At 43.8% G+C, this 26780-nt stretch overlaps 1 protein-coding gene across 2 annotated transcripts in view; it reads left to right on the top strand.

Moving 5' to 3' along the window:
• Nucleotides 1-6095: 6095 nt before the first annotated feature.
• The window catches only part of Prrx1 (paired related homeobox 1), a 66789-nt gene continuing 46104 nt past the window's right edge, over nt 6096-26780 (top strand). For both annotated transcript variants that reach the window (XM_021169292.3, XM_021169301.3), the window contains exon 1: nt 6096-7376. In XM_021169292.3, the coding sequence (XP_021024951.1) occupies nt 7136-7376 (241 nt within the window). In that variant the 5' untranslated portion in view covers nt 6096-7135. The remainder of the gene's footprint in view (nt 7377-26780) is intronic.

The following is a 26780-nucleotide window of genomic DNA, read 5'->3' as shown; positions in this document are numbered from 1 at the left end:
TGATCCTCTTTGTTTTCTTTCTTAATCTTCCTAAGAGTTGGATGTGGTCCATCTAAAATGACCTAATGATAAAGGTTTGGGTTCCTTCAAGGAGGCATCTGCACACATACTTCGCTGACAAATCTTAACCACAGATTATATCATGTTTACACAATAGAAACACACCCAAATGTCACACCTACATATTTTCATGGAGCTTATCTTATTCTCCCACTCTATCATTACTTAGTCTTCATCCATCAAATTCAACTAGCATGCAGTGATGATTTTATGTAAAGATCATGAATTGCTATATGCAACTGGTAGATCCTTTAAAAACCTTTTCAATTTCACCTTATTTTAAGTTTACAGATATTTTGCCTATGTACATGTCTGTGTACTGTATGTGTGCTGTGCCTGTGGAGGCCAGAAGACAGCACCACATCCCTGAAAATGGAGTCACAGACAGCTGTGCGCCATCGTGTGGGTGCTGGGAATAGAGTCCAGGTCTTTCAAAAGAATGTGCTCTTAACCACTGAGCCATCCTCTCTTGAGCCCTAAGACTGATAGAGACCATTGATTGCCTGGAGAAGCTAGGGGTATTGTCTGAGAATGAAGAAGCTGAAATAATTCATTTTCTATTGGATGAAGATGATTCATATAGGGAGGAGGTGACGAGTTAAGTTTTGGACTTGTTAGCTGGCTCATGGTATCACACACAGCTTTAATTTCAGCACTCAGGAAGCAGAAGCAGAAGGATCTCTGAGTTCAAGGCTAGCCTGGTCTACATAGTGGGTCAGGGCTACACAGAGAAACCTTGTCTTAAACAAACAAACAAACAAACAAACAAAAAAGTTTTAGACATATTGAATTTCACTTTCCTCAATGCATGTGCATAATGATAGTAAGGGAGATGGCTGTCTTTTTATTATCAAGGCTTACAGTGTGCTCAAGCAGTGAACTAGATTGCATGCACAGTCATTTAACTTTTAAGGAAGTGTGTGGTAGCAGCCATGATCAGCCTTATTTTACCAAATTTTGAACCTGGTCCTGGTGGTACACCTTTGTAACCAAATCACTCAGGAGACTGCTGCAGAAAGACTCCCAGTGAGAGGCAAGCCTGGGCTACCTCATCTAGTCTTATTGTAACTTGGTTATGCCATGTCTGGTTGATATTCCTGTGAGGCCTGCTCTTGTCTAAAGGGGAACAGAGAAGGGGATACAGGAGGAGGAAGAGGGAGGAGGGGACTAGAAGGAGTAGAAGGAAAGGAAACTGCATTAAGAATATATTGTGTGAGAGAAGAATAAAATAAAAAGGAAGTGATGGATTTTAGATGCATTCGTAAACAAGTGCTGTTTGGGATATTGCTCACTAGTAAGATGTACAAAAGAGGCAGAAGCAGGAGGGACAGGATAGCAAGGATAGTTTGGGCAAACAAGTAGCAGTTAGCCTGTGAATGTGTATGAAATCGAAGAACAACCCGTTTATTATGAAGGGCAGTAAAGATAATGGACATAGCTCAGGAAAACACCAGTATTCAAAAGGGAAGGAATTTCTCTATGACCACTAAGGGAAGTTTGACTAAAACTATCCCTATGGTATAAGCAGCTCCTTGATGACTTGAATAGATATAGTGAAACTATACTAGGTCCCTGAATTTACTGACCTCACATCCTATAGTAGAACAGATCATTATCAATTCACTGATAGGAAGTGTGCTTTAGTCTTTTAGTTTCTTTTATTACTGCAAAGTTTTAAAATCTTACAATAGGAATATTGGACAGAGTTGGGGTTAAGTAGGAAACATCCCTCCCCCCCCCTTTTTTTTTTGGGGGGGGGAAAGGAGGAATTTTCCTAGTTTGCCACTTAGGATTACAGGAAACAGAATTGGAAATACACAATAGGGTCTAGCATAAGAGCTCCATAGAAATATTAAGGTATGGGCACCCTGCAGAATCCAGAGAACACTTCCTTTCACCCCTTGTTTCTCTATTAATGACTATGTACTAGATTGTCAGTCATGATCAGGAAAGCAGTTCCACCCCTGACATGGCGTGTTGTTTGCATGAAGGCAATACTGTGTTCTTTATGTATCAGGGAACCTGTGTTTGTCATGTGTGATTATCATGTCAGCAAATTAAGATGTCAGAGAGCACAAGTCTCGGCTTCTAGCTCAGAGGGGGGCCGCCTAGAGTGGGGGACATCCTGTTAACCAGATGAAGCAATGGTCTGCGAGCTTCTTGCACCAGGGACACCCTGGACAATAGTCACTATACAGCCTGTAGGCAGGACCACCCAATGCTACATGGCTGTCAACCAAAAGTCCTTCTTACCCTGGCCTCCTGGCAAATCTCCTTCCTAGCTCTACCTTTGCTCCCACTGAGGTCAGGGTGGGAAGTCTGAAAACAAGAATGCTTTTAGAGGGGCTAGACCAGAAAGTGGGTAGAAATCCACTGTCCGATACTGGATGGACTTACTAGGAAGAGACCTCTATAAGTTACGTCATCCAAGGTTACAGACTTTTATAAATAATGATTAATGGGCAGGAGTCAAAGTTAAAGGCAAGGGAAAGCCTATCCATGTTCCAACCTTCCTCCAAGGAGGTCACTTTGGAAGACAAAATGGTGATTAAAGAAAGACAAAGGCAAACCCAAGCCACTTTCCTCTAGGACTTTCAGAGTGCTCAGGCCAGGCCAGCAGCCTTCCTGGAAGATGACTGTATACTGGTAGCCACAGCTTCCTCTCCTGCGCATTTCTGCCAGATGGTTACTCTGTTCTGGAATTCTGAAAGTTCTTGGCTCTCCTGGTAATTGCAACCTGAGCACCGAGCCCAGAGAACTTGGTTCAACATTTTTCTCCTTGCTCTGCCCCTGCAGCCAACAAGCAACCCTAGAGCCTGGACATAAAAGAGATAAGAGGCAAAAACAAACAAACAAAGCCCTCCCTGGCCCTGAGCTGAGTGTGCTTGGTAGAGCAGTAACTGTGCTGACTCCATGGGACCTGGGAACACCTTCTCCTGCCCAAGCACACAGCTCAGATGTGATGTAAATGTTCTCTGATGTAAAGGTCTTACATTTCCTCCTAGGGCTATTCTACTGTTTTTAATTGCAATCCAGAATCTCAACAAAACCCAAATGCCATATGTAAACACAATCAGGATGCAGATCCAATCCAGTTGAAATTGCTGTGAGAGAGAGAGAGAGAGAGAGAGAGAGAGAGAGAGAGAGAGAGAGAGAGAGAGAAGAAGAAGAAGAAGAAGAAGAAGAAGAAGGAGGAGGAGGAGGAGGAGGAGAAGGAGAAGGAGGAGGAGGAGAAGGAGGAGGAGGAGAAGGAGAAGGAGGAGGAGGAAAGAAGGAGGAGGAGGAGGAGGAAGAAGAAGAAGAAGAAGAAGAAGAAGGGAAAGGAAAGACAAGAAAAGAGCAGACCCAGAAACACATTGAAAAGGCCTGGAGTAACAACAGTTCCTTAGGGTGTAGGTTTCCTAGAGGACTTGTTTCAGAGGGGCTTTTCCCAGTCCAGCCAATCCTTCCCCCTGACTGCAGGGGTCATAGTCTAAGTTCCCTGGCCAGACAAAAAGGCTTAGTGCAAGCAGCTGAAGCCCAGGACACCTTCTAGGAAGAACAAAAGGTTCCAGGAGTCTTTTGAGCTAGCACAGCCTCTAAGAATGCTAAACAAGGTTGTTAGGTGGCCTAGCAGCCTCCCTTGCCCTCCCTAGGCACCAGCGGGTACAGGTTTCTGTGGAACTCCAGAGCCCCAGTTTGGAGGACTAGAGCACACTCTGTGCCCACAGATGTCAAAGGACACCTTTCTAGTATACCTCTCCTTGCCACAGGTTTCTAGAACAATGGGGGAGGGGAGGTCAGCAAGTGGCAGTAGTTGGTTTGCCTCTGACCATTAGGAAAATACCAGACATTTGCATTTTCTATATATGCTATATGCTATTTTTGTTATTATCTAAAGAAATTTGCTACACAGATGTTAGAAATGTATCTAAATGTTCCCATAGAAACCATTTGTACCCAGGTTGATACTGTTGGAATTGGTTGATAGGAACATGGGTAACCAGCTGCGGGTTTTCAAAATGTGCCTGCTTCACGGAGAAAAGGCGGAATACAAGGAAAGGTACTTAATGATATTTCTGGGGATGGTCTCTGATCTCTTTTCCTTGTCAGTCTTCTGGAGTATCAACTATACTGGCTGCAAACAGAAACAAGGATAGTTCTTGGAGGCGATATCTAGGGTGCTAGAAGTCCTGATCTTTTACTCAGGATTTGGTCACAAATGGCAATTCTCACGTCTGAAAGAAAAAGGAATCCATCTGTGTAAGTAAAGATGGAGAGCATGAGCCTCCAGTCTGAGAAGATGTGGGGGAGACTGATGCTGTCTGGCCTTAGGAAGAGAGAAAGGGTGTCTCCTTTCCCCTAAAGGAGCAGAGTTCCGGAGACACCGGTGGAAATATACCACCTTAACCTGCCCATCGAGTCGCTTCCACTTCAGGCGCTTTAGGCTCTAGGAGTCTCACCGTTGGCATCTCCGAAAGCACCTCAGAATACTCAAGTCCCCACTCGGTCCGGCCCACCCACGGGCAAGTCCCCAGCGCAAGAACCAGCTCTCCTGGCTTAGATGCCCGCCGGCAGACAAACCTTCGCGGCTCAGAGCCTGAACTGCCGAGCAGAGGCGACCAGAGCACTTTGGCGGGGCTGGGGGCTGCCGGTCGGGGGCACGGCACGAGTGGCTGGAGCGAGGCGAGGGGTGGAAAAAGGAGGGGGCGGCGGGTGGACTAATGATGAAAAAGTCTCCTCCATCCTGGCTCCTTAATTAAATGCATGGAAAGAACCGAGGCGCGCACATCTGGTTTCAATCTACAACCCTTTGATGGCATCAAATGTTCTTTTCCCAGATCAGGGCTGGAAGTTCTGGGCTAACTATGGCCGTTTGGAGCACAGAAACCATTTATACACACTGGGACCCTTCCTTCTTTTCAATTCAATCTCATAGCTACAGAAGGGGAAATCTAGCAATCAAGGGAGCGAGGGGAAACGTATGTATGTGTGTGTTTAAAGAACATAAAACGCCACAAATAAGCACATACTATTTTACTTACTGGCCATATAGTAACTCATTCCTAATGAGACTATTAAAGCTGTTACCAGATTCCAACAGGTCATGAAAACACCGTCCAGCACCGCTCTGCCCTCTGTCAAGCCTGGTCATAGACTTCGACCCAGGCTTCCTCAGTCTCTGTGTTTGCCAGGGCCTCACCGAACTGGACACAGATTAGCACAGAGCCCACCCCACCCCCAGCTCCTCTTGCTTCCCCCAGCTTCTTCAGCCCCAGTGTTCCTGTCTGCTCTGATCTGGGGCAGCCTCGACTACGAGCAAGAAATTAGAACATTGGCAAAGGTAGGGGAATTATCAGGACGGACTTTCTTCTGGTTTAATAAATATGTAAATTTTCTACTGTCTGAAGCCTGGGGATTTCTGGTGGCAGCGAAAGTCTCGAATCCATTCGAAGCTGAAGACTTCTGGATCTGCCCAAGCCGTCTTTAGATCGTAGAGAGCCTCCCGTTATTATCGCTCTTGTTATTTTATTACATTATTTAACAGGCTGTCTCTACAGAGCCAAACGAGATTTAATAGGCTTGCTCTTTTTTGCCTTTCAGTCTCAGACTCTCCCTGCGCTCCCCGCCAAAACAAAACTGCAGGAAAAGTTACTGGGGGACGGTGCAGCCGCAGATTTGACTGTTATAGATGTGCATCTTTTTTCTTTTTCTTTTTCTTTTTTCTTTTCCTAACAAGTTTGCCCTCAGCTGTTATCAAACATGCAAATGAGATTTTTCCAACAGGATCTCAAACAAATCCGGAGGAGTTAATGCTGAAACAAAATAATCAGCCCCGTTTTAAAGTGACTGCGAGTTTCGGGCTCTTTTCTCTCTGTGATACTACTGCAAGGGAATGATAATTAGACCTTTATTTTAAAAATCCAAAGGGGCTCTCTCCTTAGCTTCCCTCCCTTTTCCCTCCCTCCTTCCTCCCTCCCTCCTCCTCTCTTGCTCCCTCCCTCTCCCTTTCTCTCTGGCTCTGATGTTGGCAAAGGGGTTTTCTTAATCAGACTGTTTTTTTCGGTCCGAGGAAAAGGAGGTAGGAGATTGTGATGGAGAAAGGGGGTCTGTAAAACGTCAGGCGCCGCACAAAGGCTTTGCCACGTAATTACAGGCTCCTATTAAGTGGAGATCTGCCCTCCCAGGGGTCTCCAATTTTCTTGTATTCCCTACAAAGCCTCCTCTCCATGCCAGTCTGTGCCTTTTGAAGTGCCAGAGAGCTTCTTGATCCAACTGAGAAGGGAAAAGGAGCTCCGCACGGAGAAGGGGGAGAGAGCGGAGGGAAGGGGGACCGCCACCCTTCTGCAGACTCTTGAAGCCCCGCTTCTTTATTTCTTATTTTTTTTCCTCCTTACGAAGAGTAAAGTGAGAATCCTGCTCTCTAATACATCTGCAAGACATCACTCTCCTGAAATTCTAGTCACTCCCGAGAATCCACAGGAGTGCAGAGAGGGGGAACGCGCTTTCTTGAAGACATTTTAAAGCTGGAACAAGCCTTCTTCTGTGTGCTTGAACTCTTGCCGGGGGAATAACTTTTTTTAACCTCTTTCTCTACTTTTTTTTTTTAAGTCACTTTGATTCTTCTCTCCACCCCTTCTTCTCTCGTCTGTTTGCCTAACTCCCCCGCCCCGCTGGCCTCCCCTTTCCTCTCTCCCCCTTATTATTTTTAGTGTCTGCGAGTGGACGCTTTTTAAGAGTTGAAAGGGATATTTTTTTCTTTCTGATCTAAGCATAGGTTGTTTGTTTTGTTTTTATTTTTTAACTTTTTGGTGTGGATTATCTCTCTGGACCGCGCTGGACTTGGCTTCAGCGAAGTAACCAAGGCTGCGGGGAAAGTTACTTGTCCCGAAAGTTCTACACTTCAGAAGGGGGTCCCGCCCTCTGTTTCTCTCTCTCTCTCTCTCTCTCTCTCTCTCTCTCTCTCTCTCTCTCTCTCTCTCTCTCCACTCCCCCCTCTTTCTTCCCCACTCGGCTCCTCTCCCCCCTCACGCCCACAGCGTTTGGTGTTGATTCGAGCGGGAAGAGGGGGGTGGGTGGGATTGGAGGGGAGACCATGACCTCCAGCTACGGGCACGTTCTGGAGCGGCAACCGGCGCTGGGCGGCCGCTTGGACAGCCCGGGCAACCTCGACACCCTGCAGGCGAAAAAGAACTTCTCCGTCAGTCACCTGCTAGACCTGGAGGAGGCCGGGGACATGGTGGCCGCACAGGCAGACGAAAGCGTGGGCGAGGCGGGCCGGAGCCTGCTGGAGTCACCGGGACTGACCAGTGGCAGCGACACCCCTCAGCAGGACAGTGAGTGAGGGCGCGTGCTCCGGGGAGTGTGCTCTGGGGACACCGGGTGGAGGCCCGGGGAGGGCGGCGGGAGCGTGTTCTAGGCTTCGGTTTCGGGGAGACAAGGCGTTAAGAAGTTAGGAGTCCTGGGAAAAGTGGCTGGTTGCTGATCGCAGAAAGACCGACGAGAAAATAAAGGGCTCCCTCAATGCTGTAAGCCAAGCGGGCGCTGGAGAGAGACCCGGAGGCCCAGGGACGCTGGGAGGCCAGGCGATCCCATTCAGGGACTCTGCGGCCACCACTGTCTCCAGCCGCCCGGGCTGCACCTCCAGTTCCGGAGGAGCGGCGGTCAGAAATCCCGCAGGCAGGCGGGGTGTCCACGCCAGGGTAGGAGCGGTCCCGCCAGAGCGCAGGCTACACAGCTACCTCGGTTAGAGAAAACAGGGAACAAAGATGCAGGGCAGGCTTGGGAGCGCGTCTTCCCTGGGGTTGAAGGGAAAGCACTGTGGTCAGAGGAGCCTGGAAGACAGGACTAAGGTCGCATACCCTCTGTGCATATGACCCAAGCCTGGAAAAGACTAAGGGCAGCGCGGGAACACACAGTTCTTGCCGCTCAGGCTTGCTCTCTGACCTCTGCTGTCATCTCTACCTTGTTTAAGATAGTGCTAAAAGCCCACCTATTAAGTCAAACCTTGATGAAGCTAGGATAATTTTCGTTAGAAGCAAAATCCGGAGACTGCCTGGCTTGGTCTAACACCATATTTGCATCGGGGAATCGCGGTTTGCAGGCCCAAGTTCCTGTGCAGCACGGCCTGTTGGCCCCTAGACCTCCAGAAAAGTCTATGAACAAGCTGCCTTCCCCAGCCTTAGTCACATCTCTGAGTTATTAACTTCACCTTTACAAAAAGACTGACTGCAAGTGTATATCGTGGTCTCTTAGTATATGACACACTTGTCACCTGGGCTCATTCTCTAGTCAGAATGTACAGAGAAGTTGCAAAAGTCTGGACCCGGCAGAACATTCTAAAATGACCTCTTTCCTTATCATTATGTGCTGATCGCTCCTTTAGAGCTCAGAAGCCCTCTGCCATTCTGCGATTCTCTCAAGACACTGTCCCTCTTAGATTACCAAGTAATTTTTAAAAGGCATTCAAAACAAACTGGCATCAGAGCCAGCTGGAAAGGGGGGAACCAAGCTCACAGAAGCCACAGGAGAGCCCTATTTGATCAGGGCATTGGCTCCTAGTTCTGCAGTCTGCTAGGATTGAAGTAGTTCAGATGGCAGTAACTTGGTGACAGTCAACCCTGGATTGGGCTCAGTAAGTACCACATGAGCTGGATAAAGAGATATGAACTAGCCATTTGAATTATAAAAACCAGTCTAAACCACACCCAGGAATCAGTGTCCCTAAAGCCTGGGTAAGGGCTAGATTCCGAGCTATAGTCGTTCTGTGTAGAGTTTGAGGGAGGCTGATCCTGGTATACATGCCAGCATCACACAGATACAGTATCCGAAGCTCTAATAAAATGGACTACAAAATACTGTATTTTCACTGGGGCAAAATATAAAACAATATCTAGGAAGCTAGTACCTGGAACTCTGTGATTCTATCAAGACAGTTTCTACACGGCTCATTGTTGATCTCAAAAGTTATCACTATTTGAAGAACTAATGTTGGAACTTTATACTACCACCACCACTACCATCATCATCACCACCACCACCACCACAACCCATAAACGATGCCAAGAGAAAACAAGTATTACAGAAACTGCTGTGTTTAAGACCAGGGTGGTCAGGAAAGAGAGGGTAATACTGCTCTTTGCTCCACAAAAGGCTGGTACATAGGAAAAGCAGGACCAAGACTGGCCTCAGCAAGCCAGAACCCCAGGGTGGCAGCGACTTTAGAAACTGGGCTAGAAAGGGACAGAACCCCTGGACTGTTTTTATTGGTTCATCTGGATTTTGTTTTGTTTGTTTGTTCTTTAAGGAAAGGCTAGAAGGGAGCTCCGGACTGTCATGGTCTTCCATTGAGTATAGAAAAAGCCAGGCAAAGGAAGCCACTGGGGAGCTGATTTGGAGAGGCTGTACAGAAGCTGGGTGAAACTAGAATCACCAAGGTCACATCACATATATAAATCCCCTGACCAATTTTAAGGTTTCCGGGGGAGGGGGGGTCGGAGGACCTATTGTCCCCTAGAAAAGGGGACAAGATCTCATGAATCTGCTTGCAGCGAACTCTGTACCAGCTCATATTTGTAATGACTTGAGAGGCCAATGGAGAGAGGACCCAGGGAGGTAATCAGGCTTGCCTAGGTAAAGGATACACCAGACTGGACAGTCACCAGTCAACTTAAAATGCTGGATGAGGTGAGGACTATCAGTGAGCAGCACTTAGAATGTAAAAAGAAGCCAGAGAGACATACACACACCTACACGGGGCTGACTGTCTTTGCCTTTCTGGGGGAGATGGGCTGCGGGGTTATACTTAGAAGCTATTGCTTTTGGAAACAGATTTTTCTTAACCTTCCCCTTCTCCATAGGGGGTGATAACAGGAGACTCTTATCTCCAATCAAGCAGCTCCGTAGATAGGTGCCCCTCCTTACTCTTGAGCACCAGGTAGAACGCAGAGGGAGTTGGAACCTGTGACAGGTTGTCACCCTCTGTTTCCCAGCCTGTAGCAGACGTCAGAGCTCAGATTATAGACAGGGAAGAGGGGAGTCTGCAAGAGAGGAGAGCTGCTGTGGGAGATTTGGCTGTAAGGGATTTAGGGGTCACAGTAGGGGTCACAGGGGATGGAGAAGTTCACAGCTAGTCAGGTGCTCAGAGTGAGAAAAGAAAATACCTTTCAAAGAGATGGGAAACAATGAACAGCTGTCTTAGTCTTCCAGCTATATGGAAAGTTGGCCTCTCATCTATCTAGAGGAAATTAGCATGAAGGTTCTACTCCCGCCCTCAACAATAGTCTTAATTTTGTGAAACTTTGCATTTTAACCTGGTCAATTATTATCAAAAGTTAAGAGCCCTTACTACCCTCTCCCACCTTAAGTCAGTAATCTTGCCCTGTCAGTCCTCCTTCTGGTCAGGGGCAGACCCCCACTCTATTTTCTTCTCTGTGGAAGGACTGCTTTTATTATTGATTCTCCCAGCCCGGTATATCTCTCTGAAATTTTTTGGTTCATTTAACACTGTTAAAAATCTACGGCTAGTGTAAAGGAGGACCGACTGCCCAGTGTGTGAACGCCGGTGATGGCAGAGAAGGACTGAGTATCAGGGAGAGGAAGAAGTCATAAAAACAGGCAGACCTATTCTTGGGGGGAACAGTTCATCTCGCTGTCAACTTCTTAATTTCAACTTCTGCAAACTCTTAAAAAAAAAAAAAAAAAAAACACGCCTGCCTTCCACGTTCCCAACCTCTAAATTAGTGAAACCAGATTGTCCTAATAAGACCTTTTGTTGAAAACACATGTAGTCATAAAAAGGTAGACGGAAAGTCAATTAGACACGCGCGCGCGCGCGCGCACACACACGCACACATTCACCAGCAGGCGCTAAGTGTGCACCCGGGCACAGCTGGGCCCCGGGCCTTGGTGGATGTAAATGGGGAACAACAGCGGCGCGGGAAATCGATTTGTCACAAAGGCAAAGGTGTAAACGCAGGCCAAGGATCGCCCTCCTGAGCCACCAGCCACACTCTCCCTGGCCCAGCTTCCCAATTTCTCTAAGCCAGAGGAACGCCCAGGAGAAAAGAACCTTCTCTAGGGTGCTCCCCAGTTGGAATCTGCATCAAAATAATATCAATTCCCTCCCCCCTCCCCCCCGCAGCGGCTCGTTTCACAATAGTTATGGCGCCACAAGTGTCTTTCGCGGCACCACCCTAGGGTTTGTGCCCCATGCTGGTACTCTGAATTTGAATTCAGGCCTCAAGGATCTTAATTCAAGATAGAGATCATAAAACAAGTCCTCTTAAGGGTGGCCTGGAAAGTTCTCTCTTCACAGGAGCAAGGGATTAAAATCCAGGAGCAAAGGAGTTCCCCAGTCCTGAAGTGTATCTCAAAGGCGGTTGGTGAACTGCTTATTTTGCTTATTTTACGTACCGGGACAGAGAGCATCATGGGTGCTTCCTCTTAAAAATTTCAGAGAAAAAGACAATTTAGTAACTTCGAAAGTTTGGGGACCAAGGATGTCTTGGGGTTTGAAATATCAGGGAATTGGACCCAGAAGAGCCAAGGACTTAGGCTGACCAGACTCCTTGAGGCTCTCCCTCCTTTTCCATGAAACCCTTCTGAGACCCTGTAGCTTTCTAGCCTTAGATTTTCCTCTGTGCGGATGAACTTTCTTAACTCAAGTCACAGCGCTGGGTAGCAAAAACAGGCCCGCAGCGGACCACACCAATGTCAGTAGTTCCTTTGTCTTCCCAGGGCCATCATTCTTGATTTAACAGCAGGGGTGAATAAATCATCCCCAAACCAACAAATGCCACCCCTCATGCCCCCTGCGAAAGCAGCGAGTGCTTTTCTATTACAGGGACGGACTCCCAAGGCTGAGTTTCTAAAGAGTTTCGACCAACTGCTCCAGGTCATCCGCCTGGGAGCCCTATGCTCTAAAAGGCGGCTATAGATTCTCAACTACGACCTATGACGGTCCCTAGACCAATTGGATGTTTTATTTTAAAGAATTTACAATCCTCTTCCTATGCGGTGTTTATCGGGATTCACTGACTTAGTGAGGGTCTCCGCCTAGACAAAGCAGGCCAAAACTCTGGGGCTGCGGGGTGCCCAGTTGTTTCAAACTTCTGCGCCTGCCTGCGGGTCTTGCACTGTGACCCCAGGGAACCTTCAGTTTAAGGCTCCATCCTCTTTGTATGCTGTGGAATGTTCATTTTATTAACTCTGTAGAAGAGCCACATGAGGAACCACTTTGAAAATGGAAAGGGGTATTTATAGGAAAGGAGATGGGTTTTGCATTGTGTTGGGAGTGGGCAGAAAGAGATTTTTAGGCGGACAGTATTCTTCCTCACCCCCCCCCCAATAAAAAGTAAAATATGGATCTCAGCAGACTCTATCCAGTCTTGGATAGAGCAACATTTATTTTTTAAAAAATGATTATTTTTGTTGTTGTTAAATGTCCCTATGGCCATTTGTGGGCCAACAATTAGAGAGTTACTTATAGGCAGAACATCACTAAATGATGAGCCATGCCTTGTCCTATTTCCTTGATCTACTCTGATGCGATGAGATGCCACCTTCCATGGGTTTCCTACTTTTTCTCTCCCTCTTTATCAAGAAAAATATCTGTGTGCCTTTCATAATGGTATTGATCCACAAGAATTTGCATTCTTGGGGAAAAACAAAACTTAGAGCCCTCAAGCAAATAGTCTCAAACAGTAGTGGAAATATCAGCAAAGTAGCATGGGCTCCTTTGTGCAAAGTGCAGCTTCTGGTTAAGCCAGGATAGGTGAAGGTACCAGAGAAAGGAAGCAGGACTGGCAGGGACGCTTCTGACTTAGCAAGTTTAGTTTTACAGAATGATGTCTCTACTGGAGAGTGAATATTAGCAGGGACTTAGCATCAATAGATCCGAGTTCTCAAGGAAGTGTTTGTGTAGACCTCTGTGACATACTGACTTTAAAAATAATAGGATTTTATGGGCTTGAAATCATTTAATAAAAAAAAAATCTGTAGCTGATTCCAGAGGGTTACAACCTTGGTTGCTTATAGGAGTGAAATCATCTCTACCTGTGATGACTTAACGGCTGCTTATGAAAAAAACAGAAATCGTGTCAACAAATAAAACAGTAACCTTTTAGAGGAGCCCAAAGACTTATAATTTCATCATTTCCGGAGTTCTCGAATGAGGGACAGAGGGCTGAGTTGTGGCCACATATATTCTTGGATCCTGAGTGCCTAAAACCCTTTTCCGTATTGCAGAGTAAGGAAGGCTCGGGTCCAGAGGATCCCAGTCTCTTTTTTATGATCATTGGTTACACCAGGCTCAGCATCCAATGAAGAATCCACTTGGAATGTGCATGAGAAATGAGAAGTAGTAGTGTTCTGGGGTGTGTGTGTGTGTGTGTGTGTGCGCGTGCTTTAGGTAAAGAGGAACTAATTGAACAAAGATTTTTAATTTTAAAACATAGCTATCAATGTCTTTGGTTTTCACTGCTTCTGTCTGTAATCAGGCAAAGATACAAACCAGCCTACTCCACCTCTACTGGCTTCCTCCTAGACCAAAAATCCCCGCTTTTTGCAAGGCTGGACCACCAGCCTAGCCTGACTGGTTCCTGCTTGCCTTTTCTTTCCAATAGGGGGTGCAGTTCTCCAGGGCTGAGGCTGGGAAGTAGTCTGCTTTTAAAATACATACATACATACATACATACATACATACATACATACACACTGCCCTTAGCTGGGAGACACAAGCTGTAGGACTCTTCTGCGTAAATGGCAAAACATAGAAAATCCCCACAGCATGAAGACATTGCCACAAGACTAGCCCTTCAGTTATAGCTGTTAGAACTGGTCCCTAGGTTCTATGGGGGAGGGGGGGGGATGCAGATGTGAGTGTGATTCTGTGTGTGTGTATGAGTGTGTGTGTGTGTGTGTGTGTGTGTAGATTTGGCTGGTATTAGCAAGATATTTCAAGCTGCAATAGAAACCCTTAGAATACCTGTGAGTCTTTAAATAGGACAGGAAGTCTGGCACCCTGGAACGAGGGTAACCCTCTTTCCTCAAAGGAAAGCAGTTAACTGCCCTAATACTTGTGAGATACTGAAGTTTGAACACTTGAAATCGATTCCAATCCCTGCGTCTGACCCATTATGGTCAAGCTTCAGGGACTTGAAGATAAATTCTTAACCCCCTCTGTAAATTTCACAGTTCTTTTAATTTTCTTCTTACTCAGTGGCGGCAGGAAGAAGGCAAGGCAACCCTGAAGACAGCACAATGGCTGAATGAGAATACTGTTGTCTTAGTGTAGATGACAGCGAATACAAACGTTTCCAGATAATCTGACCTGAGATGCTCAGTAGAAGCAGGAGCAGGAGGCTAGAACTGTGAGGGAGATTATTTTCCCACAATCCTGTGTCAGAGAGTGTGAACATTGATCCCATTCAGCTATTTTCTCCTTATTACTCACTGCAGTATATTTTAAAGGACCTCACAGCACCAGACGGAGGTGTAGTTATAAATAAGCATGAAAAACAGATGGGTGCTCTCTCAGCTAGGTTCATACGAGGAAGCCAAGTCTTTTCAAAGGAGACTCAGAAAGACAACTTCAAGGCCAAAGGGCCCAACTCAATCAAAACCTGTGCCAATCAGCTTGAATATGGGCAAAGTGTAGGACCTGGCCAGCAGTAGGTACAATCAGAGAACCACTTTTTCTCATGTTTACAGGCAATCATTTTATACTAATCCGGTGCCAATCTGCCAAAGGCTTGGTAGGATTGGCTTGGGCCTGGTGGGTGGTGAGAGAGTCAGGTTCCAGCAGCCTGCCCTTTTTACTTTTTGTTCTTTGTGTATCTGCCTCAACAAATTTAGTGCTAGAACTTAAAACAACCTTTAAATATTATATTCTGGAATCTTCTGAAAAAGAGGGGTGAGTGTTGAGCTCCAGTATATATACCATGCCAGATTTTACCTGTCTTCTTCCTCTCTGCTAATCCACTTCAGTATTCCACTTTTGACTTGGGGGTTCTCGAGACAGGGTCTCAACCATGTAGTCCTGAGTATCTGGGAACTCATGACACAGATCAGAATAGCTTTGGACTTACAATGGTGCTCCTGTCTCCAGACTCGGATATGTTAAAATCACAGCAGTGTACTACAGCACCTGCCCTCTCTCCCAGTGAGAAACCCGTTGGTTGTTGTGTCTTGTGAGTTGTTTCTTGTGTCAGTTCCTTCTCAGGATAACCGATGAGCTCACGGAACTCAAGGTCCTAATGGAAAATAGACCATGGATTCTAAATCTTTGCTCATTGTCATTCCTGTGCACCACCACTAATCGAGAGCAGGAAGTGGCAGTAAATAATGATCGGCATCCCAACTCTCTGATCCACTTTCTATTGGCGTTTCTTCCACAGAGACTGCCATAGCTCGTCGCAGCTGCAACACAGAGACGGTTGTCAACTGGTGCTTAGGAAGCACTTTCAGTCAAAAGCTTTCACCATCTAGTGACAGTACTAAGCACTCTAGTCTCTCTTCCCAATTTCTGCTTTTTGCCCAGGTCTATACTGTCCATAGTCATTTATAGATTACTATTCCCCCACTCATAGCCAGACAACTCTATTGAAGTCACAGATCTATATATGCAGCCACCTACTTGATATTTCTGTTCCAGTGTCACAGAGGTGCTTTGGCCACAGAGATAACAATGTGTGGAGCTCCCATCCTTTGATCCTCAGATTTCTCTGTTTTCCTAGGGGGCAACATGTGGCAGAAGTGAAACATCCACCCACAACTCTCCTTCTCTTATGCCCTTGCAGGCTTCATCTTTAATTCCCTTTGAGTTTACCTTTAAAAATCTACCTAAACCCCTCCTCTTTAAAATCCCTAGTCCATCAATCTGCACCTCCTCCTTTCCTGATAGTTCTCCACACGTGTCTACTTGTCCTTTCTTACCTGTAGGTAAGGAAATGTGCAGAGCTTAGAATCCTTAAAGCACATCTATCTATGGTTTCTACCAGATACAGTGTTTAAAAATCCTACCTCTGCCCACATTAGAGCACACAATTGCTTTTCAAACTTTCCAACATCAAGGAACCAAGGATGACCGAGTTATCTTGACATTTTCTTCCTCTTCCTCCTCCTCTCCTTCTCCTCCTCCTTCTTCTTCTCTTCTTTCTCTTCTTCTTCTTCTTCTTCTTCTTCTTCTTCTTCTTCTTCTTCTTCTTCTTCTTCTTCTTCTTCTTCTTCTTCTTCTTCTTCTTCTTCTTCTCCTTCTCCTCCTCCTCCTCCTCCTCCTCCTCCTCCTCCTCCTCCTCCTCCTCCTCCTCCTTCTCCTCCTTCTTGTCCTCCTTTTCCTTCTCCTTCTCCTCCTCCTTCCCCTCCTCCTCTCCCTCCTCCTCATTCTCTAAAGTCTTCATTTTCATCCTGCTCTAGCAATTTGCCGTGTTCATAAGCCTAAATCTTGAGAGAAGCTGACTTGCTGCTGTGCCCTCCTGTGCTAGCTGGGAAGGCGTATTCCTGTGTGGAAGTCTCATTTCTGTGTCTCAGCTTCTTATGGGAATGAGCTCGCTCGGTACATGCTACCTTCCAAGGTTCTAGTGCCATGACACTTCTTTGTGATACTTCTGTTTAATTGCAGGCTCTGCAAATCTCTTTCTGTATCTTCCTGTACATGCCTCCAGTGCTTGGTCTGGAGACACTCAATGCTTCCACATGCATTGTTTACTTGTTTTCTAAATATTTTAGGATTGAGAACGTACCTTGAAATTTTTCTTAGGACTAGAGACTAGTGTAGAGCATATTTCCTCAGACACTATACAGACACCTCTGCATGGAGGCATTCTTTGACCCTGTCTTTCTAGCTACAAATATTTTTGTTTTGTTTTGTACTTTTATAAAATAAAAATGAAGTAGTGCACACACACATTTTAGAAAATTGTATTTATTTACACCAACATTAAAAATGAAAAAGTAAAGTTACCATTATTTCACTATCCTGAGGTAAATACAGTTAATATTTTGACATTGAAGTGTTTTCTTTTCATTTTTGTTTATATGATTTTTGATTATGTGGTATTAACATCTTTGATGACTGATTGTTCTTTAATCAGTAAAGGAGTCTGTAAGCCCATTTCCAAATATCCTGTTTCTTTTTAAACAAGAAAACACTTAAACATTTATCCCACTCCTTCTCATCAGTGAAGCTGAACAAATAAACATGCAAACAGCAAACAAAGGTCTCTGGAGGGTTATGCAAGCCTTGGTCACCGCACCCCTGGCCCTTCTCAGCATTCTCAGCTTCCAGGGGAAGCCTCTCCAGCCCCAAGACTTTCAGAATATATGGTTTCTTTTTCTTCTCTGCCTGTTCTAGTTGGGAAGCTTCCCTAGACATGAGCTCACGTTTTCTGAAACTAGAAAAACCAGCCTTGTATATAAGTGATGCTCCAAACCATACTTAGAGGAGAATTTTCCACAGGATTAACTTTTGATATGATGGGGAGAGAGAATATTCACCAAGTGGGCACAGAGGGAGACTGACAGGGTTTCTTCTCCTGTAGGTTCTTGGGTCTTACATTTCCTTTTATTAAATGCTGGAAAATTCATACATTTCTTTCTACCGTGTAGAATGACCATTACAGTGGCAGATTTGGTACCCATTAAAGCATTTCAACAAAGGAAGAAGCATTTAAAAAAAATCAAACATAATGAAATTTATCCAGACATGAGCTTTTGATTAAAGTGATAAATATAAGTAAAATATAAAATTGTTATTATAAAATTTATTTACAAGTCATTCCAAGGAAGAATGTCATTAAAATATTTGCCCTACGAATACAAACATTTTACTGAAGGGAAGGATTAATAAAGGGTCTAACACCATGCCGAATAAAGTTTTTAACTTATAAATTAGATATATTTTATATATCTCAATAACTACTCTTTATCTTTCTCATTAGAGGGAATAGAGTAAGCATCATTTTTGAGAATTAAAAAAACCCACACTTACCCAATAAAAGTTTCTGCAGTTCCCCACACCTCCTTCTTCTAAAGGAGGGGAGAAAGAACACCCAGAGAGCCGCCTGCCTGTAACCAGATGTGCTTTCCAGCTGCTCTAATCCTTAAGACCGGGGGAAGACCACAGGATGAATCCCCAACACATTTAAGAAATAAAACGTAATTTAGTTCATTAATCATGGAACCGAATTCTGCAGTTTAGCTAGACATATTTCAAAGACTGAATCCTTTCTGACAAGAGAAACAGAAAATAATATCTCTGCACACTCGCCTGTTACAAACTGTTCTCAGCCTCCTTCCCGGGGAGGGACAGTTTTCCTAAGTGTGGTGATTTTTAGGGCTTTTATTTAAATGTTTGTCCTTGTCTTTCCTGCTTCCTTTACCTCCAGGACTCTGCTTCCTTGAGGCACACATATTTGTTTTCTGCAGTGTTTGAGGTTTGTTTGTTTACTTTTTTGAAAGAACAGCACTTCTTTGAGGGAGGAAGTGTAGCTTATGTTGCTTATGTTGGGTTATGTTGAGTTAGGCCTGGAAGTGACATTAATTAGTTAAGTGACCTAATTTACTCACTCATGGTGGTAGCTTATTTCAGGCAAGTCCTTTATCATTTGCATGACTTACTTTGTCATAAAGTATCGATACAAGAAAAATAGTGATATAAAATATATAACTATTTTACAAACATCAAAAGCACACACTTGCTGTTCCATCCTACAAAGCTAATTCTGAGGAGACGGAGCCCTGTAACTCTTTTCTGTTTAAGGAGAGGGGTTTTTCTTGTGGGTAGAATCCTAGTGTGTTGCTTACTCTGAAGTGACTTACTCTCCTGATCCCATTTTAACTTCTTTCATTGTACCCTACTGTGACCCCTTGTTGTCAATCAAATTATTTTGAGTGCATTACTCTCTTGGAGGACAATGTAGATTAGGGATGAGGAGCCAAGGGGCTGCTTTACAATATGTCCCCAAGCTGTGCAAACATTTGAAAAGTGATCACATTCTTCGCTATACAGCAGTTGCTCTGCCTCGCTCCTTCCTGGGAATTCAGTAAGCCAAGGAGAAACCAGGCTTATAAAAGTAAATGCAAAACAAGCTGCATGGTGGTGGCTCACGCCTTGGATCCCAGCACTAAGGAGGCAGAGGCAAGTGGATCTCTGTGAGTTTCAGGACAGCCAGAGCTACATAATGAGACCCTGCCTTGAAAAAACAAACAGATCAAAATAAAGCAAAACAAAGGGCTAAATGTATGTGCATTAATGGAGCGTGAGATAGAATCTTTTAAAATTAAGTTATCAAGAAGAGATCAAAAATTAAAAATACAGTTTATTAGACTCAAGCTCTCAAACTGTAAGGAATCACTGGGATTGGGAATATAGGTGAGCATGACAGTATGTGCTTATTACTATGCATGAGAACAATCCCTATAATGTATACACACAAAATGAAAAGTGTCTCATCTGAGTTTTAGGGATATTAGGAATTTCTGTGCATTTACTGTGGATCCAGGGAATTCTCTGTTCAATTATGATCCTACCAATGTACTTATGACTTGATTTTGTACAAATCTCTGTGTCTCCATGTCTGTGTCTATAAAAGTGCCACATTAGCATGGCAGACCGGGGTTCACTGCTTAGCCTAAGCAGTGAATAACCCTTTCACAGAGGTCACTTACGACCGTAGGGAAACAGATATTTACATTACAGTTCATAGCAGTAGCAAAATTACAGTTATGAAATAGTAACAAGAAGAACTTTATGGTTGGGGGTCACCATAATGGGAGGAACTGTTTTTAAGGGTCACAGTGTTAGGCAGGTCGAGAACCACTGGCTTAGAGTAATGAGCTAATAAATGCCAAGTTCTCAGTACTCCAGTATGCTTCCTGTTGTAGGCACAAATAGACGCTTGCCCTTTTCTTAGTCTGCACTCAGCCCAAACATCTCTGACGTGTATCGTTTCTCCCCAGCTTGGTTATATATTCACTGTGGTTTCCCAGTCGATCCTGGAGGCCATTTAGTACTACTGAAATTAGAATATTCCCATACTCTGGAAGTCAAACACTTCCAGCATGTCACTTACAGAGTGACTAAGTAGGCATCCGTTTTTAATCTGCAGTTAGAAACTGATGCCTCATGACTTTTTGTGACGCTCATACGGCTCCACCACAAATGCCACCATGAATGCTAGGCGTGTGTCTGCCTTAGAACTTTCTGGATAAGGCCCCCCACCCCCCCTCGTTTATGATAACTAGTCATGCTGACCCTGTAATGTTTCAGGGGGCACTAGCAATCTTTACACCCACTGCTTCAGCCACCATTATGAGCTTCTGAAGGTTGTGTAGATCATATGATACACAATTAGGGCACAAAATACCAAGACTGTTAAACTAAGACCTGATTTAATAAGTTCCCAGGGACCTACCATGAAGCATTCTCCCTGGTTTGTCATGTTTCCAATGTAGCACTGACTGACAACTCCGCTGAGATCTCTGTGGGGCTTATTAAGTTTTTGTACAGACATAATACCATGTTAACTATGACTACACATACATTTGCCCTTCTGTTCTTCAATTTCCTAATGAGTTGCATAGTATAAACATTCTGTCCTCCATCTGATGTGTTCTGTTTTCTTGCACCCCTCTTTGAAATCTAATAAGCCTAGAATATGTAAAGACTGTATTTCTATATCACAAAGTATCTAAGACATCTTCATTATTTTTTGTTTTGTGTTTTCTTTTTGCCAAGCCATTAACAATCAAATCTCCTTGGCATTTCCAAGCAGTGGGTCTGTATTGCTCACAGCTGTGACACATGTGGAACAAACCAGTCTCTATGGGTGAGGAATTTGGACAACAGTTTATTGCAATGCTGATGCGTCTTCCCCAGTGTGGTCCAGGCAAACAGCTTGCTATTGCCTCTTTGCCAGAGTGAGGCAGATAATGCCCCAAACAGTCTCAGTGAATATGAGGCAAAGATTAGATGGACTTTTTTTTTCTGAGAATAAGTAGCAGTCTTATTTGCTGAGAAACATTTGTGTGTGTGTTTACAAATGGTCTTCATTTCATGACCCATGCAGTCTGCACTAGGGTTCATGGCTAATCCCAAGTCACCATTATATTTAAAAAGCCATGGAGTCCTTTCTTACCTAGAAAGACTTTCTTTGTTTTCATAATCTAGGTGCTACTTATGCTATTGTAATGCTGGTAATTTCTGTCGATTTGTAGAGAAAGAAACAGAAATACCAGATCGTGTGATTATTTCTCTAACACAGTCATACTCCTTCCTGTACAAACTAGATTCACTAGCATCAGAATGACCCAAGGAACACATTTAGGACTCCATCATATCCCGTGAATGAGACTCTCCAGCACGCGCATGCTTTAAATAACACAGATGAATATTTTTGAGGTGCCAAGCTTGAAAGCACTACCTCCGATCATTCTGGTAGACAGCAATTGGTATCAAGTAACAGGACAACGTGTTTCTTTGTAACAATGGGTGAAGATTTGGTTCCAGTGTCACTTAAACTGTAAGTGCCAATCTTCTGTCTTTAGCCAGGTACAGGTACGTGCAGTTTGAAAGGCAAGGAGAGGAGACTGATGTTTTATACTTCGGAGTACCTGCCATGGTGCTTTTCCTATTACAGGTTACTTTAAAGCAGCTGTTGTACAAATGAATATCTCAACAAACCCACGAGAAATAAAGAAAAGTCTGTGTACAGCATGTAAAGGTACACAGCACTACTCTAAAAAGACAAGGAATACACTACGGAGAAATACATAACCTCTGGGTAGATACTCAGGTGACTGTTGCCTCAGCTCTTCCTGTTGAAGAAGCCTACACTGGAAATGTATACTCTGTCACACAGACATTTGCTGTTTAGTTTTCAGTCAAAGTAATCCTCAGAGGAAAGTGTGCTGCCTGCCTTTGGAAGATGCCGTCCACCCTCTTCTTCCTTCTAAAATTAAGTATTTCTTTACTTTCAGTCAATAAAGCACGGATTTCTCGATGTTTTGACATTTAATCTGGTTTGGTAAACAAAGTTTTAAACGATCCCCCTTCACGTGCATATTTATGAGAAGGCTGTATATAAGATTTCACTATAACTTCCCCAACTTATTCCATTAGTGACATACTTGGACCTGGCATAAACTAGGGCTAGATCTTCAATGTTCCCTTCTAAGTGTGCTCCAAAGTTCTTGCCCCACATGGCTGTTCTATTAATACCAAGGCATGCTTTCTAATGGAGTGTATGTCACAGTAGATTGGTCTCCAAATGGTCTATTTGTTGGCTTATCTTAATGATAGAATCTTGGACTAATGAGAAAGAATGACTTAGAAAAACAGAGTGAGTTTGACTTTAGTGTGCTCGAAAGAAGAGAACATGAAACGTGGACGCTTGCACTAAACCAGGGGCAGCGGTCTTCCTGGATCTGGCTCTGTAGCAGAGTTTATTACAGAGTTATGGGCCTCTAATCCCATCTGAGATCCTTTGGTGACACAAACTTTGCTCTGGTGGTCCATGACATCACTGGAACCCCCTTGCTGGAATTACAGCTTCATAATTCACAGCTTGCTCTTGTTTATTTTCCATTTAATTATTTGTGAGCACACTGACTGCCTACCCAGGGGAGCTATGTGGTTATGCTCCTGCAAATCTCCTTGTTACATAATCAAGTACATCAGAAGTCATTCACCAAGTGTCATGGCATCCCAGGTCTCAGGCCTAGCTCATTCTGGTCTTGTTTATGACTGGCCTGAAGGTATCTTGGCCTGTTCACCTTTCCAATGAGTCTTCCTATTTGGGGTATGTAGTTATTAAAGACAGCTTCGGGCTTAAAGGCAGTTTTATGAGTAGCAAGTATGTTTCCATAGATAAATAATGGGATACTAACCTCTACAATACAAACTGAGAAACAAGATTCTATTCCTGTTAATCCAAGGAGGTCTCATTGCTTCCATGAGACAGCAAAGTGGGCTTCTAGGTGAGCAAGGAGACTCTGGACTTTTCTCCATATTTCTTTGTGTTTGTCCCTAAGGTCAGACACGATTCTACTGAACTTTGGATTTCTCATTGGGATAAGAGTACTAAAGGGAAGAAACTGATATTTCTTGAACAGCCATCATGAAGCAGGCTGTGTGTTGGGTGATTTATACTAATTAAGTTGCTTAACTAGTCCATAGCAATGCCGAATGGTAAGTATCGTTGTCCCAAATTTATAGATCCAGCTCACCACTACTTCTACTTTTGTAACTACTAGAGGATAAGGGAGAGACTAACGGAGGATGATGGAATATAATATACTTGAGGGGTCAAGACTAGTTCTGATTTCTGAAAATAACTGGCTTCAAGGCATTGAGCCGAGAGGAAGCCGAGGTGAACTAGAGACACTTGACTTTGATGAAGGATCTTGCCAACAGTATGACTTTGACTATTTTGGGCTCTAGGTCTATGAGACCAGGGTGACAGAACCATCTTATTGACAAGTCTGTTGGAGGCTAAACAAGATGCCCACAGACCTATCTATCACAGATGGATGTAACCAACCTCCTGGTTTGCGTCAGGTCTAATGTTAAGTTGTAGATCACTGTGAAGGAAAAATTATATTGAACGTTTCTGGTTATGTCTTTAGAGGTAACAATGGGGTTTTGAAAACTGTTGGACTGGAATTTTCTTTTTTTTTTCTTTTTGAGAGATTCTTACAGTGACTTCTAACTTAACTGTTTAGATGTGGAGATTCATTTGTCCAAATGTGATGTTCTAAGTAGTGATTTGTTTCCCAGGGAACCTAAAATGATTAGTGAATGCATGGTTTAGTTGAACTGTGGTCTTGGTTGGGGACACCCAGAGTGCCACATCCTGGAAGGAAGTGATTTTGTGACTCTACGGTGAAAAAGAAATGGGTGAATATTTCCTCTTCTTTGGTGTAGGGCCCATGCTAGGCCAAACTTAGAATTTAGTGAGTTTAATCTCTGGATTGTTTTATTCAACAGTCTGTCTTCTGTATCTCCTGTGCACGCTCATAGTATCCTTTATAAAACTGCCACAACACATGGTCTCTTGAGGCATGCAATGGATTTTATGGCCTCAGTCTTTCTACTGATTCTTTTAGAGTTCTCTGTGAGGAAAATAAACACACAGAAGAGTAATTGATAAATAACATGTCAAACGGCCATCATTTAGACAAACATTCAATAAGCCATGAGCATCCTGGGTTTATAAGATTTGCTTCTACAACAAGGTAGGGGGTCTGGGATCAACTCAGTAATAAGTACAGACTGCCATTCCAGTATGTCTTTCTCTCATTCATGATTTTACACTGTTGGCAAGTATGCACTGAGTACCAGACATTCTGTTCCTTATCCTAGATGTTAGAGCTACAACAGAAAACAGCCAACTGCTTTGTCTCATAAACTTGACATTTTCCTGTGAAGCAAAACTAGTAAATGAACAAATACCTAGGTAAATAACTTAGTTATGACTACAAGTGAGTTCTACAAAAAATGAAACAGGTTTATTTGAACAACAATGTGAATGAAAAAAATTAACTGTAATAAGAAGAAACAGGTGTAATGGTTCTGAAGTGGGACCATCCACAGCACAGAGGAAGGACAAGGTGCCCGGAAAACAGTATGTGATGGGGACTTTAGAGAAGACAACGTGAGAAGGTTATCATAGCAAGATGCCAGGGACTTAGGTGCTGAGGGAGTGTGGTCTGTTTCCTAAGTATGGTGGAAATGGGGAACCATTGGCCAAGTTGTGGAAGTTTTTTCTTTTTTTATTAGATATTTTCTTTATTTACATTTCAAATGTTAGCCCCTTTCCTAGTCCCCCCCCCGAAAATACCCTAGCCCTTCCCCCACTCCTGTTTCCCAACCCACCCACTCCCATTCCTGGTCCTGACATTCCCCTATACTGGGGCATAGAGCCTTCACAGGACCAAGGGCCTCTCTTCCCATTGATGACAGACTAGGCCATCCTCTACTACAAATATAGCTAGAGCCACAAGTTTCACCATGTGTTTACTTTGATTGGTGGTATTGTTCCAAGGAGCTCTGAGGGTACTGGTTAGTTCATATTGATGTTCCTTCTATGGGGCTTCAGTATCCTTCAGCTCCCTGGATATTACTCTGGCTCCTTCATTACAGAAGTGGATACCCACAGTCATCCATTGGACAGAGCACAAGGTTGTGGAATTTTATAGTGTGATTTTGATCTTTAAAAGAACAACCAGACCATTCTAGGAGAATAGATGTTAGAGAAGGAACAACAGCAACAACAAAGGTGAAGGAGGAGGTGATGGCATCTTGAAGCAAGCAGGAGGTTGGATGGTGTTTTGAGAAATCATGCTGAGCAGCCAGGCTATGCATACACTGCCCTGCCATGACATAAAAGCTGAGGGGAGCTGGCTAAGATTTGAGGATGAAGGAGAACTAAAGACGACATTATTAGGGAGGCTGTGCAACCTGGTCTGGAGAATCATTTTCTTAGCCCCATCTTTTCTACATAACTCTACCTTTCTACCTGGATGTTCTCTTCAACTTGCAGGGTCCCTGAGAGTGGTTGAAAGAGGAGAACTGGACTCTATGCAGTCGGGTTTGAAATGGGAACAATTCCTTTCTGGAGTTCATTATTTGAATGATTAGAGCCTGCTTTAAATTCTGGCAAAAGCAACATCTTTGAAGTTTATCAAAACATTAGCAGATTACATTGCTATATGTTGTAATTCTGATATATGAAGACTTGTAACCGAAATTCCCCAAGAAGTTACTTATTTCCTGGTTCTGAGCCCCTCCTCTTTAAGGGGTGTGTGTTAGTGGAATCGAAGTCAGATCATTTCTCAAAACAATGAAACTGAAATAATACTTCAGAAGGGCTGAAACCAGAAAAGTTTGCCTAGCAGTAGTCATTCCATTCGCAAATATTTGTTGTGGTAAGTACCACCCAAGCAATTTGGACAAAAGTGAAGAAGTATCTGACACATCCTCTTGCCCAAGGGACAAACTGAGTGCAATACCTTAAATAGCCTGCCTTTAATATGTTCAATTCCAACATCACTGATGCTTTATCCTGCTTGTCTTTTCCCTACCATTCAATGGTGTCTCAAGACTTCTGCTAGACCAGTGGTTCTCAACTTGTAAGCTATGACCCCTATGGGGATCACACATTGATTATCCTGCATATCAAATAATATTTCTGTTATGATTAATAACAGTAAAGAAATTGTAGTTATGAAGTAGCTACAAAATAATTTTATGGTCAGAGATCACTACAACATGAGGAAACTGTACTAAAGGGTCACAGTGTTTGGAAGGTTGAGAACTACAGAGCTAGACACAGCTCAAAGCTTTCACACTTCCTCCATCTTCTTCTTGTCTTCATTCCAAATGCCTGTGTAAACATCCATTTTTTCCCCCAGGGCAGGCATGCTATCTCATAGAAAGCTTGCTCAAATTTTTCTGTGATACCTTCTATGAGCCTGATATAATTTCAAACCATGTCAATTTCAAATCTGTAAGACGTCAGTAATTTAGAATCACCAGAAGAAACTGTACCTTTTGCAGAATATTTTCTACTCCAGATTTCTTAAGCACTCAGATTCTTAGAATATCTCGAAAAAGAAGCAAGACTATCTCTGTCTCTCTTCTGTCTCAGCATTCTGAATCTTCTCACATGCTTTAAAATGTATTCACTGCTCGGCACAGGAAATTTAATCTACATTTTGCCTAAGGCTGAAAGATCAGCTTT

Source organism: Mus caroli, unplaced genomic scaffold (assembly GCF_978045245.1).
Source record: "Mus caroli unplaced genomic scaffold, Mus_caroli_1 scaffold_1, whole genome shotgun sequence".
In the NCBI taxonomy this organism is placed as follows: domain Eukaryota; kingdom Metazoa; phylum Chordata; class Mammalia; order Rodentia; family Muridae; genus Mus; species Mus caroli.
Note: the sequence above shows the minus strand (reverse complement) of the source record. Positions and strands in the feature narration are given on the sequence as shown.